Genomic DNA, 17,615 nt, shown 5'->3' with positions numbered 1-17,615 from the left:
GAATCCCAGGGTAAGGATTTCTTAAAAGAAAATTATATGCATAAAGGAATGATATATTCAACTATATTAAAATTAAGAATGGTTTCTCAAAAGACTGCTTAAAGTAAAAAGAAAAAGCACAAACCAGTAAAAATATTTACATACTTGTAAGTGATAGCAAATTAGTATAAAAAATATATAAAGAATTCCTTCATAAATAATAAAAGCTAAGTCAACATGGAAAAGAAAAATAACTCAATTAAAACAACCCAGTAGAGGGGTGCCTGGTTGGCTCAGTAGGTTAAGTGTCCAACTCTGGATTTTGGCTTAGGTCATGATCTCACATTCATTAGATTGAGACCTGAGTCAGGCTCTTTGCTGAGTGTGGAACCTGCTTGGGACTCACTCTCTCTCTCTCTCTCTCTCTCTCTGTCTCCCTCCCGCCCTCCCTCCCTCTCCCTCTGCCCTTCCCCCTCTTAAAATAAATAAACATTAAAAAAAAAAAAAAACAACCCAAGTAGAAAACTGTATATGGCCAAAAAACAAATGAGATGCATAATCACATTTTGTAAATAGGGAAATGATAATCAAGACCATGAGATATCACTGTACACCAAATTTTGCTAATGGTAGCAAATTCAAAAAAAGTGACAAAACCAGGTTTATTTATTATTTTTTTATTTGAGAGAGAGAGAAAGAGAGAGAGTAGGGGATAGGGGTGAAGGGAGGGAGAGGAAGCAAGAGGTGGGGGAGGGAGGTAGAGCATCTTAAGCAGGCTCCATGCTCACTGTAGAGCCTGCCATGGGGCTCAATCCCACAATCCTGGAATCATGACCTGATCCCAAATCAAAAGTTGGATGCTCAACTCACTGAGTCACCCAGGAGCCCTTATTTATTTATTTTTAAGCATTTTGTTTTCAAGTAATCTCTACACCCAATGTGAGGCTCAAACTCACAATGGCAAGAGTTGCATGCTCTACAGACTGAGCCAGCTAGGCGCCTTAACAAAACCAAGTTTAAAGATGTGGATCAATGTGATTAGTGATTCCATTAACTTATACTCCCACTTTGTAAGACAATCTAACTTATAAAACTAAAGATTTCATTCCTAGGTATGCACTCCAGAAAAACCCAAGGAGACGTATTTCAGAATTTCAAACCAACGCTGCTAATAATAGCAAACCTGGAAACTGCTGATTACCAGGAAAAGAGATAAATTATGGTTTATTATATAGCAGAAAATAGTCTATTAGCTACGCATAACAACAGGGGTGAATCTTAACATAAAGGTGACTGAGAAAAATAGCATGTCCTAGTCTCATATCTAGTACGATATCCTTTTTTTATAAAGTTTAAAAGTGAGCAAAAAACAATTTTCCTCTCCTCAGATTAGGTTAAAAGCCTTTAATAATGCTAGTGCCTATGCAAAACTCTATTGCCACAATTACTATTTTATAATTATTTATATGTGTCTTTGTATCCCACTGAACCAAGAGCGAATGGAGGCTGTAATGCTCATTAGCTTTAGGTCACTAGCACCTACCACAGTGTTTGGTTCATATAGGTTCACTGAATGGATAAAATAATAAACACAAAACTAATTCATTATAAAAATAAAAACACCTCACAGTATCAGCTATTTATTTGGGAGACAGCATTTAATAGGAAAAAAATCTAGAATGAATCTAACAAATAATTGACCTAAGAAAATAAAAACCTAGATTCCTGACTTTATATTTTGATCCCTTCCTCTTCTCCAAGAGGATTATTTCTTTTAATGTTTATCTATTTTTGAGAAAGCACGAGCAGGGGAAGGGCAGGGAGAGAGAGAGACAGAGGATCTGATACAGGGCTCAAACTCATGAACCACGAGATCGTGACCTGAGCCACAGTCAGACACTTAACTGACTGAACCACTCAGGCACCCCTATATTTTATTTTTAATACTGCATATTCTAGAAAACTATTTCTAAATGGTCAGCAAAATTTCTTAAGCTTAAATTAGGAAGTTATAAAAATCAGAAATAGGGGCACCTGGGTGGCTCAGTCAGTTAAGCTTCCAACTTCAGCTCAGGGCATGATCTCACAATTCATGGATTTGAGCCCTATGTAGGGCTCTGTGCTGGCAGTATGGAGCTTGCTTGGGATTTTCTGTCTCTCCCTCTCTTTGCTGCTCCCCCACTTGTGCTCTCTTTCTCAAAATAAATATATATACTTTAAACAAATCAAGTAGTCTATAAGCCCTCTTAAAAAAAAAAAACAAATTGGCACATTTAGTAGAGGACTAGGCTAAAATATAAGGAGAAATTAAACAAACTAAAAATATAAAATATGAATTACTTTGCCAATTGTTCTCAATATGGTAAATCCTTTTCCAAAACACTATTACAGGTAGCTAGAGTGGTACAAATTAATTGATATTATTGGTGTAATTAAAATGCTTTGTGGGGGAACAATGAAATTTTAGGGTAGAAAAATGGCTTAATCAAGATTGAGAGGATTGATTTATTTAACCTGGAGTTAAATGACATGAGTAATTCCGTTAGCCAAAGGAGGTTAATATAAAAGAATACTGTACTAAGGATAGAACATAAGGACATGGTCAGAATCATAGCAGGTGAATTTTAAGTTAACCTATTGGAAGAAATTCTTTACTGTGCACATGTGAGAGTCTTCTAGTCTAGGTATCTAGTGAACTTGATACAGTTTAGAATGCAAACTGGAAGAGTATTTTCCTAATTGTGGCATTTTTGTAGGTGTTCCAAAGAAAGTGTTTGTGAAATGTGTAAAATAATGGATTAAACAAAGCTAAACAGGTTTCTTTGTTGTTACATTTTCAGAGAGGCTTCATTATGTTAGTTCTGTGAATCTAAAAAGATGTATACACAATGTAGTATTTCCCAAATTTTGTGACACCACAGTAGAATTCAGGGCACTTAGTGCAACAAGGAAACAATGCACACACACTGCCTAGAAGTTTCTGGAGGTTCCTAGTCACAACATCAAGGAGCGGAAGCGCTCCTGTTGTACAGGAGATCTTGCCGTTCTGAGAATGCTCACAGTGTTTGCTCTGAGCAGCACCAAGCCAAAGCCACTGTGAGAAGAGCAGCCCAGCTGGTCCCCAGAGTCACCAGCTCAATCCCAGGCTACACGGCATGGAACGCAAGTAGAAGAGATGCTTATGTGCACATTTTCTTTGTGGTAACTACAACCTGGACCACTCTGGGGGCAGAAAAAATGACATGGACACAATCTACTTACCTGAGCTCTGTGTGTGGGCAGTGTGGGGAGGGAGACTGGAATTGGATTCTTTGACTCAACATGTATTCGTCAGCAGTCCTGACACCACTGTCTTCAGAAGGGTCTGCTTCCAAGGCTGGCCCTTGGCTGGTGTCTGGAACACTGCCTGCACTGGTCTGCCTGGCTGGGACACTGAACCCTGACGTACCTGCCTGCTTGCCCGGATGGTCTGTAATAAATAACGTGAACACCTACTTTTCTCTTGGGTCTGGAATTTAGGAGTTGTGATTGGGTGCGGAGGGTGCCTACATGACCACCCCCCAATAAAACTACTGGTTTCTGAATCCTACGCAGGTTTCTCTGGACAGGAACGCTACACAAGCATTAATGCATCTGATTACTGAAGGGAGGAGAACATTCTATGGCCCAGCTGGGATTGGGAGAATGTTGGAAGCTCATGCTTGAATTCTTCTAGACTCTGATGTGTCTTTTCTCTTGTCATAACTACTAATGAGCCTAAGTTCTGTGATTCTTTCTAGGAAGTCATCAAATATGTGGGAAGGCTGAGGGATCTCTGAAACAATACAGTTGATGTTTGAACATGTGGGGCTTAGGAACACTGACCCCCACCCCCATGGAATTGAAAATCTGTGTAGAGCTTTTGACCCTCCAAAAACCTTACTAATAGCTTACTGTTGACCAGAAGCTTTAATGATCACAGGAACAGTCAAGCAACATATATATGTTATATGTATTATATGTTGTATACCTAAACCAGAGAGAAGAAAATGTTAAGAAAATCATGAGGAATGTTAAGAAATCAAAATCATAAATTTATAGTGCTATTATTTATTAAAAATATGCATATAAGTGGATCTGCACAGTTCAAACCTGTGTTGTTCATAGGGTTAACTGTAATTCATAGCTTTTCATTTTTTTCGAGTTTAGGAAATCAGAGGAAAAAAACAGTTAGCTAGATCATCTAAGGAAATATGAATAAAAACTCGGAGTTTCGATAAAAAGGTGCCTTCCCTGCCAACTCTTATTTACATATGCATGTATGTATTCTTACACTGGCTTCAGAGGTGCTTACTTTTTACATAGAGAAACGTACACATACACAATCAACTGTTACAGGCAGCATGATACACGTATAAAGGGCACACAGAAGAAATGTTCAGTCCTCCTTGGGACTATGAAAGGTACAGGGCAGGAAAAGTTTCAAAAAGAAGCCACTTAAGACAAATGTTGAGATGAGGTGGCCGGCAGTGACAGGAGGGCATTTCAGGTAGAAGGCACACAGCAAATAAAGCAACGGAGGCAGTAAGTGTATTCGGGGCCCGCTCCCAGGGGCTCTGCTGTAGTCTGCACAAATCCTGGCAGGGGCCACGGCCACACAGAGCGCGCCCTGCAGGCCGGGCGGAGGGGCTGCCGCTTTTCTCTAGCGCAGTCAGTGCAAAGCCACTGAGAGTGGGTGTGATGAGGACAGAGGCTGGAAGCAGTGGAAGGGCCACAGGAACAGAAGACCAGGCGAGAGGTGATGAAGTAACAGCAGCGAGCGAAGAGGAAGGGATGATTACCACTTTCTTATTAAAAGAAACATTAAATATGGTACCTATCACTAAGAATCTCAGCAGATTAGGGTTCAGATATATTCACAAAGCACTACAGGACAGTCCCTCATGAAGACATGAGCAGAACAGATCATTGTGTGTGATAATCTTGTTTTTCTAATTTTATTTTTCTAATCTTATCTAAAGCAGAATTACATTCTTTGAGCATCCGCAATTGCTCTTAAAGGGTAAGCAGACTAAATGTCAGGGAAAAAACTACCTTGTAATTAGAAATTTCTTCCATATAAGACAGAATGAACAGAGGTAAAGAAGTCGTCTTATCTCATTAGCTCTGAGGGAAGGGACGAGGCATATTTTCTGTTTTACTGTTGTTTATTAGTTCATAATACTCTCACTTCAATGTATCAGCTTTTCCGTAACTTGTTTAAAGCAACATGGTACTTTTTAGTTGCAATCTTCACTGTAAAAGCAGAAACTGGCTTTGAGTACTTGTGATGAAAGGTATAAATCAGAAAATCAAAAAGCCCTTATACAAATTCCATTTTATGTTTCATGTTCCCTTTTGTTTTAGAAACTAATGAATGGTAAATAACAGACATGTGTCACTGGAATTAAGTACAAAGTTGATTCTGTCAGTAAACCAGGTTTGGGGTAGATGAATAATGGAATTAAAGCTCACTTTAAAGTTATATTAAAAATGTACAGAAGTGGCTGAGAGTTAGATATCATTTTGATGTGCAACATTAAGTTGTTAAAGCCATTTATTAAGAAATTGGCTTTCTTTAAAAATCAGAATTTTGAACCTGTTATGCACAGAATTAGACTCAAGTCCTTTTTTTACTTCTTGATTTCAAGGGAAAGGAGTATATCTGAATAATAACAAAAAGCAGCTAATGCTAACTGCTATTCCAATCAAGTTTTTCAAAAAAGTCAGTTGCATCCTTTGACAAAATATTCAAAATGAGTAAGCAACAATTTAGAGTACACCATTTCAGATTATAGTTATATCGTGTGACACACTGATGTGGATATCAGTTACATCTGCACACAGGAAAGTTCTCTTTATTCTATTCCCATGCAGGGCATGCAACTATATACGGCTGTGAGAAGCAACCTGCTTACAATGCTCAGCACCCAGAGTTCAGTAAGTTTGAAGAAGTATTAAGTGTTAATAGGAAAGGGGGTTAGGAGTGGAAAAGGAGGACCTGGCAAATTCATCATAAAGAAAAAATAAATAATGAAGCAACATACTGAATTACCTCATTATTCTATCACCTATTGTTGTTCCTCTGATATTAAATCTAGTGAAGGGAACACAATAACTAAAGTCACTCACAGAGACTTCAAAGAACCAAATATTTCAAGCATTAAAAAGGTCACTACTTCTACTATTAATCACTTAAACCTAAGAACACTTCTGTGTCTCTTTGTGATTTAAGGTACTATGTGAGACTATGTCATTCAACTTAAAAGTAGACAAGGAAACTAAAGAAACAGAGACACTCACTGAAGATTAAGATTAAAAGGAAGACTTTGCACTTAATCCCTTTTATCTTAAAATAGATGAGAACCCAACAGGTTACAAAGCTGCAGGGAACAGCACTGACTCACATCATCAATACCAGCCACTGCCATACCTACATTATGCCCCCCAGGGCTATGCCGCTTTCAGAAAAAACAATTAAGCCCTGAGCTGACTCATTTGTCCTAACCATAGACTCTATCACAAGCAAGCAAAGAATAACAGAGCTTTTAACTCTCGAGGAGTTCAGTTCTTTCTGGGTTACCTTTTTTCCTCTCTGCAATTTTCTTTAATACTTGACACTTGAATCATTAGAAATACTGAGAGTGATTATGATGATGAGTAAAGACATGGTGGCAAATTTATAGGACACGAAGAACTTTGGCTTTAAAAATAAAGGCCATGTTCCCCAAAGTCCAGAGTAGGTAAATGGAATCACATTTCTAGGCATATAAAAAAATACTTTTGAACAAAGTGGTTAACAGGTCATACAGGGTTATTTATGGAAAAAAATCTTTAGAGCATCTTAATTGAGTCTACAACTAAAGACCTTCAAGACTATGCGAGAACTTCTTCAGAAAGTAAGATCCTCTCAGGTTTGACAAAAGAAAAGAGCTTACCAGCCAGGCCATCATAAGCTCGATTTGGCACTATGGAAAGTTTATGTGGAGATCATATACACAGAAAACCTGATCATGTTCCTTTCATTCCAAGGGCACATGTTTCTATTTCTAAATACAGTGTATAAAATCACTAAGTGAGATATATACTACTTTTATTTATTATTTTTTAATACCAAGATTGGAAAGTATATGTTTGGTTAATTATTCTTTCATCAATTTAGTTTCCATTTAGTGTTCTATGCTCTTGCCGTAGACAAAGTTAAAGGGGACCAAATATGTGGTGGTTTAGAGATTTCATTGTTTTAAACTTTGGATATCTGCCAGTAGAGTCATTTTGCTACAGACTCTAGTTGTGCTGCTCTAAGACTGATTTGCTGCAGAGAAGGAGTCAGAAACCATGGTCCTTTGGCCAAGTCTGGCCAGTCACCTGTTTTTGTAATAGCGTATGAGCAAAGAACAGTTTTTACATCTGTAAGTGGTGACATAAGTGCCTACATAGTAGCCTCCACTTTATCTCTTGGCCAGCAAAAGTTAAATATTTACTATGTGGTTTTTTTAGGAAAAAGTTTACTGAGCTCTGCTAGAGAGACTCCCAGTTTTATTTGTACCAAGGCTAGCTATAGTTATGAAAAGAGCATTTGATTTTAAAACATCTATGTTAGTGGTTAAGGCCTTTGTTTTCTAAGATGTTTCCTTCTCATGCTGATCTCAGCCCAATTGTAAAAAGCTGGATCATATTTATCTAACCGAATTAAAAATGCAAATCCTTATAAAGAAATTATTACATTGCAAGGAACTTATTTGATATTTTTAATAATGTGCATCAAAATGGCTTAGTTTATATAAACTTTTTAGCTTTCATTTTAAAGATTAAATTTAGGTCAAAAAATTATGAGATCCACTAAGTAATGCTTCATACACACTGAAGTACAGACCTAAGTATATACTTTTACCATTTTTAGCATGGGGGCCATGTCCTTACTCTAACCAAACTAACCCTGACTGGGCCTCTCAAGCAGCAGCAACAAGTGAACTTCAAGACATGCCTCCCTTAGGTTGCGCATTGGATCGAAGTATGAAATGTATCCTTAGATCCTCAAAACCAAATAGTGTAATTTTTACAACAGAACTTTGAAATCCTTTGTCCCTTTGGAAACAGAAATTCTCAGAAATCATATATGCCTACTTACAAGCTGGTAAATAGTTCTTTCCATGTTCTTAAAAAGAAAAGTATCTTAAACTTTCTCTCTTTAGAATAAATGTCGACATACCTATTCCTTCAATTTAGAAGATAAATGGGAAGTTGTCTCAAGGATGAAGAATCCTTAGAAAGGTGCAGAAATATTAAAAATATACTTTATATAGGCAGTTCAAGATTTAGTCAAGATAGTGCCAAGAAGTTAGGAACTATAACAATTATTTAGATAAAAATTGGAAGGATGGTTTTTTTGACCATTTTCAAATTTTTGGTAAATAGGAATAATGCAAATTTCAAAGAAAAACTGATGTAGTTGTTAGTCACTATAATCACTTTAGCATTAACAAATGAAATAGTGTTGTATATATACACAGATGTATGTACTAGTAGTACTAGTAGATGTACGTATATATGTAACACTGTATTTCATTTCAATCCTTAAAACGGTTTCCCAGCATTCTTATAAATGGCTTGTGGATTTGTCCTCTCTTTTTCAGTAAGTTATTAAGTTTCTAGGAGTAAGAATTTATGATTCTTCTGTTACTCTTCAGTAAGTTCACTATTATGTCCAACAGAATAAAATAAAATATACGGGACAAACTAAGGCTATATACCTGAACTGAACATAAAGAATAACCGTTAAAAATCAGGGAAGCCAATGCAGACCCAGAGGAGGTTTCTGATCTGGATCTAACCTGAGAGTATGAACTGGAGACATGTACGGAGTGGGATCAGCTCCCCAGGCTGCTTTCCCTCATTCCCTTGCTGCCTCCAAATCCTCCTTTCTCACTGATGCTAAACTACTGTGTTTTAAAAAAAAAAAAAAAAAGCTTTTTAGGTCTAAAATATACAAATCATCTGCTTAGCACTTCAGTTTCCTCAGCTATAAAGTAGGCTTGATATAAAAGTGTTATAATTAGTTTGGATAGAAGATGATATGTGATTATGATATTTTACAAGTATCTAATATCTATTAAAAATACATAATTCCTTATTTAAACAAATAAACTTGGTAAGTGATTTGGTGCACTTTACTAGAAAGCATAGTTAAATTTTATTTTCATTTATGACCTTAGCATCGTTTTATCTACGTGAGTACAAAAAAAATTAAAAAAAGATGTTCTCTTATGTAAATAGAAAGCCATAAATGCACAAGCTTAAAATAATTACAGAGACTCTGGGAAAGAGAAGAAGGCTGGTTAATCTCTAAGGACAAATACCAGGAGAGATCACTTCCTTTACGTTTAAAAACAATGCCACTGCAAAACAAACATTCTGATTCAACGTAACTGAAGGGACTGTCCGGTCATGGTTGCGAAAGGCCGGTTCACTGACCCGGAAGCAGTACCTTTGAGGATTTCTGCGTGGCCTCCGCCAGTCTCTATCCCTAAAGTCACTCTTACTGTAATTGTGTTTTAAGTCTGAGTAGCCACACAGAACATTCTAGCTGCTTAATACAGCTATTGGCTATTTAGTGCTTTCAAAGTGGATGGATCCTCTGACTAAATGATTGATAGATTTCTAAAAATTCTTTTAACAATTCCAGATAATCATAACTTAATTTTATAGAAAAGGAAACAGAACCTTAAGAATATATTAAGTAATCTGAACAAGGAAATATAGCTAAGTGGTAAAACCAAGATTCAAATCCAAGTCATAATGCTCTTGATCATTAATTTATCATTAAAGAATGGCAATGCTGTATAATCTTTTTATTGTATTTTTCGCTTGTCAGAAATGGCAGAATATTTTATAAACAGCAGTATACTAAGCATAGAAATATGTGAAATGGTTCTTCATACCTGTGTAAGCTAGGAATTTAAAGATAAAATTTGATTCTCTGAAAAAGGACAGAGCTTATAATGACACATGATAGCATTATCTGTGGAAATAGTTTTTAAAAAGTATGGAATGCAATATACTTCAAGAGATTTTATCTACTAAAAAATAAAATATACCTGTATGATCACACAAAATAAAAAATGGCAAAAGCATATGAACATGTGAGAATTCTTCTTTGTAGTTAGAATATTTGTTATCTGGTATAATTTTTCATTTTCTAAATTGGGTTACTTAGTAGAAATCAGAGAAAAATATATTCTCAAAAAGAGACCTACTATCACACTACCTTAAGCCAGGGTCAGTAGAAAAGCAGAAAAACTGAATGTGAAAAAAACAAAATAAAACTGATAAAGGCCAGGATGTCTACAGCTAAATATAGCTCTGACTTCATATAACCTGTTGGTCATTCTCAACATTCCTTTCTCTTGATCTGTAAATTGAGGAGCAAGTCTCCGGCCTGGAGATACAGAGCAATGAGACTTTATTCCCCTCTTAATGGACAGTTTGCTCAAAGAATGTAATACATAAAATCATTCACAGTTTAAAAAATTCTGTTGAGTTTATATGACTGAGATACCCTTTGGGGAAACAACTGTAAGAAATGGAAAGACTCCTTTATGTGACTTCAAACAAAGACTTGTGAATTGTACTTTTTAGAGTTCGTTTTAATTAAAAATTTACCAACCTATCGCCAGGTCCTGCTCGATACCTTGCACCTGGGATCAGGACTGGGTCGTCATCACTATCGTCTGTGTCCTGGAGAGCGGAGTCCCTGGCTAATGTTTCCTCTTGAGCCAAAGACCCAATGGCTTCTGTTTGTGAGTGAGGCTCAGGAGTAGTGCTATTCTGATTGGTAGCACCTTCAGTGCTCGTTTGATCTGAAGTTCCTGGTTCCTTGCCTTGTTCAGACAAAGTAGATTCTTCTGGAACCCCACAAGAGCTATCAAGATTGAAGTCATCTCTTTCTCCTGAGCAGGTTTCCAATGGCTCAGATGTGAACTTATCTGATTGTGCTGTCAGAAAATCAAGTAGAAACAGTTGGTCATGTTGGCAACATTATTTAATATAATTAAAGCTGGCAGGCTTTATTTATATATATTATTTATATATAGGGAATTCCCCAATAGGGAGAGGAAAATTCTAAAACATATCCATGTGAAATAGCCCTAGGGGAAACATAAATTACAGCTTTGTATCTACCCACATGAAGCAATGATCTGAAGAGAACAAGACAACTCACCTCTGTCTGTACGGTTCTGAGGGGTGTTTTCTGCAGATGTATCTTCCTGATATGCTGCTGCATCCTCCGATGACTCCTCAAGAGCTTCTGGGAAATAAACCAAATTATCATTTTTTAAAAATGTTTATTTATTTTGAGAGAGAGAGAGAATACGAGCAGGGACGGAGCAGAGAGAGAGGGAGACACAGAATCTGAAGTGGGCTCAGCCTCTGAGCTGTCAGCATGGCACCCGACATGGGGCTCAAACACAGGAACTGTGAGATCATGACTCGAGCGGAAGTCAGACGCACAACCGACTGAGCAACCCAGGTGCTCCACCAACATATCATTAAATCCAAATTTTTAAATAAAATAAACACCAACTAGTTATCCTGTATATAAGTAGTTCTGAATCTTTTTTGGGTCATAGAATATTCTGACACTCAGCTGTAACCTCCACTCAATACACTGCAAACACTTACGTCTGTACCACACTGCACAAATACCAGCAAGACTGCAGGAGCAACCCTGCCCACCGCCTCCTCCCAAAGCCCGGGCAAGCACCTTCATAAACCTGTGGCAAAGACCTCTGCTTCAGATCACCCTTCATGACTGACATTACTTGATCCTGTCTTTTTTCTAACTTCACAAAATCTAAATTTAAAACTGCATATTTTTCTATCCCTTTACCATGCATTTAGTATAATCTGAACTATCATGAACAAATAGTAAAGTTGGCCTTACCATAATTTGTTTTGGCTACTGAAAATACTTATTTCTGGGATTTAACTCTAAGACCCATTAGGAAGTAGTTTTTTGCTCCTAACTATATATCTGCTTACTAGACAGGTGTTCTATACAAATTTAATTCTTGTAAACTCTGTTATATTGAGGCATCTATTCATTTAATAAGAGGTAGAATTTATTTATTCCTTCATTTACCAAGTATTTTTTGAAAATCTACTGTATTCCAGCCTGGCCATCATTCATTTCATGCCTTTTTTTTTTTTTTTTTTTAATTAATGAGCTGATTTTTCTATGATGGCCATCTCCAGCTATAGTTGTTTTTTAATACCCTTGTCATTGTACCAGGCTAAATTTTCAAGTATTAGTTCCATCTGATTTTCACCAGCCTTATGAAATAGCAGTAAAAAATGGATGTACAACAGAAAGCAAAGGGGGAAAGGGGGATGGGGTGTGACTGTTTAATGGCTGTGGGATTTCTTTTGGAGAGGATAAGAAAATGTTTTAGAACTAGAGAGATGCAATGGTTGCACAAAATTGTGAATGTACTAATGGTCACTGGATTATGTACTTAATTTTTTTTTTTTAATGCTTGAGAGAGAGAGAGAGACAGAGTATAAGTTGAGGAGGGGCAGAGAAAGGGAGACAAGAATCTGAAGCAGACTCCAGGCTCTGAACTGTCAGCACAAAGCCTTATGGGAGGCCCGAACCCACAAACCGCAAGATCATGACCTGAGCCAAAGCCGGATGCTTAACCAACTGAGCCACCCAGGTGTCACTTTAAAATGGTTACTTTTTGTTATGTGAATTTCACTTCATCTAAAGAAAAAAGTGAATAAAAAATTATATGCTAACGAAAGAGAAAGAAAGAAAAGAAAGAAGAGAAAAAAAGAAAGAAAGAGAGAAAGAAAGAACGAAAGAAAGAAAGAAAGAATGAACAAACATTTCCTATATTCAAGGCTCTGGACTAGACACTAAATTTTACATAATGGTCATGTAAAATACTCTAGGAAAGGGTTCTGAAAAATCCCTAAATGGCATTTCTTATATGAAATAGTATTCATGGATAACCCATTTAAATTTTATTCCTTTTTTCCCCCTTCACAAGCTACCTATACTCTTTGAAAAAACCAAGGCAGACACTTTAGATTTCACTGCTAGGTATAAAGGTGATAAAGATAATCCAAACTAACATTTACATCTCACATATTTTCAGCACAATGACTACCTGGCTTGGCCACTGTGTCCACTGAGGGCCACTGTACTTCACTGTGGCTCTACCGTAAATGCTCAAGGCCTCCACTGTTTGTATTTGCTATCTGTTTATCAACAGTAGTGGCTGGACTACTGAAGCCAAAGTAATTTATTAAAAACAAAAATGGGGTGCCTGGGTGGCTTAGTTAGTTGAGTGTCTGACTCTTGCTTTTGGCTCAGGTCATGATCCCAGGGTCATAGGATCAAGCCCAACGTCAGGTTCTACACTAAGCTTAAGATTCTCTCTCCCTCCCTCTGCCCCTCTGCCCGACTCACACTCTTTCCAAAATAATACCTAACTTACTAACCAAGAAGTAAAACTGCTGTACTGAAAGAAGAGAAAAGTAGGTGGACATCAAACACCTGGGTTTTGTAATAACAAAAGAAACAACACCTTACTTGTCTCACTGTCTGCTGGTGATAGCACAGAGCTCTGTGGGGTCAAGGGTCCTTCCTGACCCTCAGATTTGCAGTGGTTCCCATTTCCTCTAGAACTTGAGGCAGTACTGCTCCTATCATCAAAACAAAATAAGCGGTTCCACCAGGAAGTTAATAAATATGAACTTTTAGGATAATTTTTATATTTTACAACTAGAGAAATGAATAAAAAATTCACACAATAAAAAATATACAATTTATTTGAATAATATTTGTAAAATACCACTTTCAAAGATCAAGGTGATATTCTGATTCTCTTTAACTAAAGAGAGAAATACAAAAGGACCACTTCTTCAAGGTTTTGATGCCTCTATTTATTTCTGTACATTTCTATTGAATTTTAACTTAATTACATGGACTCCTTCTTGTCCTCATCACAGATGGTTCACCACATCCAAATCCTTACTAGTTTTGCAGACTCTGGTCTTTGAACTGCTGTTGTTCACATAGGGCAGGTGACTGAGCACCAGGGTTTGCAGAAGGCTAGGGCCATGTCTTCCGTTTTAGTTTTAATACCCACATGATGATGACTAATAATTCTGTCAGCATTTCTGGCTAGGGAAGAATCCTAGATGGATTCAAATAAATAATTTTCAATGAATGTTCTGTAATAAATCATGGCATATGTGTAAGGTGGGATTAAATGGGAAAGAAAACAGAGGAAAATGTAAAACAATCTAGGATTAAAATTAAATTCACAGAAATGCAATAATTTCTTACATTTAGAATAAACGTGAACAAGAAAAAAAACTCGAGAATTATAAGTAACTTAAAAACTGTTAATAACAGACAAATAGCAATGACTCAATAGACAATGCAAATTGTCATGGACTTTTTGCCAAGATTTTATAAAAACCCTTTTAGGCTAATTGACTAAGTCAATTTGATTTTTTTTAAAGGGCACCCATGTATAATATGGTATTTTTGGAAAGAATGCATATCTACATGGGTATATATGCAGAAAAAAATTTCAGAAAGGATACGTACTAATGTTAAGCATCATCTCAGTAAGATTATTGCAAGTGATTTTTTTTCACAATTTTCTCTAGATTCGGAATTTTTTTTTTTTTTTACAATGAACATGTCATTTCTTTTTAAACAGAAAGAAATATATAGTACTTTTGGTAAAGAGAAGCCAATGTGATCTATAAATCTTTTTTTTTCCATTGAGAAAGCTATGATACAGGCATAAATAAAATGCTCAATGTATTACGGTTATGAGAATTGAACATTATGATACTGGCGTAGGAAAACAGAGCCATTAGTGGAAAAGACAATGTAATCAAGTAAATGTATTTAGCACATGTTAATATGGCATTTTAAATCACAGAGAAAAGCATAAACTGCTCAATCAATGGCAGCAGGACAAAGGAACAGTCGTGGAAAAATTAAGTTATAGCTCTACATCATACTTCATGGCAGAATAAGTTGAAGAGGAATGAAACATATATTTCTGATGTAAAAATCACAGAAACTATAAGAGGAAAATAAGAAGAAACTCTCCTCCTAATCCTGGGAAGGACAGGATTTTCTAAGCATGAGCTCACAGGCTGGAACCACAAAGCAAAACTACCATAAGTAAACTGAAAGACAAACAACAAACTAGGAAAAATATCTGCAACAGATGAAAGACAAATGGTATCATCCTCACTTAATTCTATAATAAACAGGTAAATAGTTCTTATAAATCAGTAAGAGAAAGATAAACACCATAGTAGAAAAACGGGCAGAGGACAGGAACGGCAATTTACAAAGACAGCGACTGCAGAGCCAGTGCCTGGGCTGTCGTGCACTGGGCGACATGCCAGGTGCCATCTACTTCTGCGTGATCTTGTTAACTCTTCCCAACAAACCTCTAAAGTAGGTTCTATTAGATATGCCTGTTTCCAGATGAAAAAACTGACATTCAGAGAAGTTCCACAGCTTGTCAAGTTTAAGGTCTAAGCACTTAGTGTGCTCTATTGCCTTAGCTGTCATCAAAGAAACTAAAATAAAAGCAAGACCCCATACTGGCAGAGATGAAAAAGACTGCATACATTTTGAATTTTCCTTTTATAATTTTTTCTTTCATAATAAGGGGGAAAAGTAATTACTCTCTGATAAGGAAATAAACTAGTGAATGAGAGAATTTCATAGTCCGTTTTTAGAGAAGGAAAAGTAGCATTCAAAAGAAGAGTGGGACTAATGATCTTTGCTTTAAAAAATGCTCAGATGAGATTCTTTATAAAGAAAAAATCTGACTTTTCTGTACCGAAACATGAGAGTAGAACAAGAAGGACATAAAGCACAACAATCTTGTATGATCTTAAATCTCATATTAAGAAAAAGGGCCACAGATATCATGACTATAAAAAGTTGAGTTCAAACACTAAGGCTCATAAAGAAATTCGAAATTCTACTGACTGCACCTTCAAATATATCCTAGAATCCAATTTCTTCTTACTATCTATCTCCACTGCTCTCATCCTGGTCTAAGACACACTGCTTCTCACCTTTCTTACTGTTATAGTCTCTTAACTGGCCACTGGCTTCTACCTATGGCCTATTCTCTACACAGCAATCAGAGACACCCTTTATCTTTTTAAAGATGCTCCTCACTTTCCTGGGCTGACCTTCTTTATATTACTTTCTCCTTTGGTCACCCCACTTCAGCTACCGTGGTTTTCTTAAATCCTCAAACATTCTTGGTCTGTTCCTGCATCAGAGCCTTTACACTGACTTTCTCTCTGCCTACAATGCTCTTCTTCCAGATGTATGCATGGCTCATTCCTTCTTACCCTTTTAAGTTTTTGCCCAAATGCTATCTACTCAATGATGCTGACCCTTGCCCTATGTCTCCCAATCATTCTTACCTGCTATATTTTCTTCCATAGCCCTTAGTATTCTCTAACATACTATACAATTCATTTATTTACTCTATTTATTGTCTGTCTCCCCCAACTAGAATATAAGTTCCAACAGGGCAGGGATTTTTTTTGCCAGTCTTTTTCACTGATGTATTCCTAGTGTCTAGAATAGTCTCTGGAACATAGAAGGATTTCAGTAATATTTGAAAATACTACTTAAAGATTTTAATGTAAATACATACACACATAAACATAAATGGAAACCAGTGAACTGGAATAAATAAAACCACATATCAACATATAATTATATATCAATAAATAATATATAACCATATATTGTGTATATATTATATAAACATATAATATATAATAGACAGTTGAATATGTTAATATGTTAATTATATAAAATAATTAATAGGCTGGTATTAAATGATTAACATAATCCCTATATATTAATCATATAATTCTATTACTATGTAATTATTCATATAGTAAGAAAGATTATTTTATTGATATGTTAAATCATATGAATATAGTTATAGTAATACATTTAAATAAAAATTTTGGATGCTATCTTAAGCCAAAGGCATGAGACAGACCAAAAGAATATAAGAAGCTCATATAATGTTTTTAAGACATAAGATTTAACTAGATTAATGAGCCATAAATATAACCAGAAATGTCATTAAAGAAACCTGACAGTCATTAAAGTTCAACCTTACTAGTAATCAATTAAATAAAAATGACAATTATTTAAAAATCAAATATACAAATTAAAAATAAATTGCTACTGAACCCTGGCCTGGGGGCAGCAAAATGTGAACCTTCATATGCTGCTGGGAGAAATGTAATGATAGAAGAGTCCTTTGAAAATAATTTGGCAATATTTTTTGACTTAGATAGAGTTCACTTCTAAAAATACCTCTCAAATCAATCTTAAAGGTAGGAAATAGCTTGTAAACAAAGATATTCATTATTTTTAAAAACGTAAAAAAATTCCCTGCCTGGAGAAGGACAGATACCATATGTTCGCACTCATAGGTCTAACAGGAAACTTTCAGAATGATCTAGCTTCAAGAAAAGCAAGCAGTTAGTAGTGCTTAAGAAAAATTGATTCAGTATCTAATGGATAGTTG

General features: G+C 36.0%; 1 protein-coding gene across 7 annotated transcripts in view; it reads right to left on the bottom strand.

The window, feature by feature from the left end:
* DCAF6 (DDB1 and CUL4 associated factor 6) overlaps nt 1–17,615 on the bottom strand; it is a 137,681-nt gene that overhangs the window by 22,026 nt on the left and 98,040 nt on the right. For 4 of the 7 annotated variants that reach the window (XM_029934971.1, XM_029934973.1, XM_029934974.1 and 1 more), the window contains 4 exons: nt 13,595–13,707; nt 11,219–11,305; nt 10,664–10,991; nt 6,053–6,094 (listed from right to left, as the gene is read on the bottom strand). In XM_029934971.1, coding sequence (XP_029790831.1) covers nt 6,053–6,094; nt 10,664–10,991; nt 11,219–11,305; nt 13,595–13,707 — 570 coding nt within the window. The remainder of the gene's footprint in view (nt 1–6,052; nt 6,095–10,663; nt 10,992–11,218; nt 11,306–13,594; nt 13,708–17,615) is intronic. The other 3 variants (XM_029934972.1, XM_029934975.1, XM_029934977.1) reach the window with 1 other exon arrangement.

The sequence above is a fragment of the Suricata suricatta genome, chromosome 3 (genome assembly GCF_006229205.1).
Source record: "Suricata suricatta isolate VVHF042 chromosome 3, meerkat_22Aug2017_6uvM2_HiC, whole genome shotgun sequence".
In the NCBI taxonomy this organism is placed as follows: domain Eukaryota; kingdom Metazoa; phylum Chordata; class Mammalia; order Carnivora; family Herpestidae; genus Suricata; species Suricata suricatta.
This window is presented reverse-complemented; position numbering and strand designations above follow the sequence as displayed.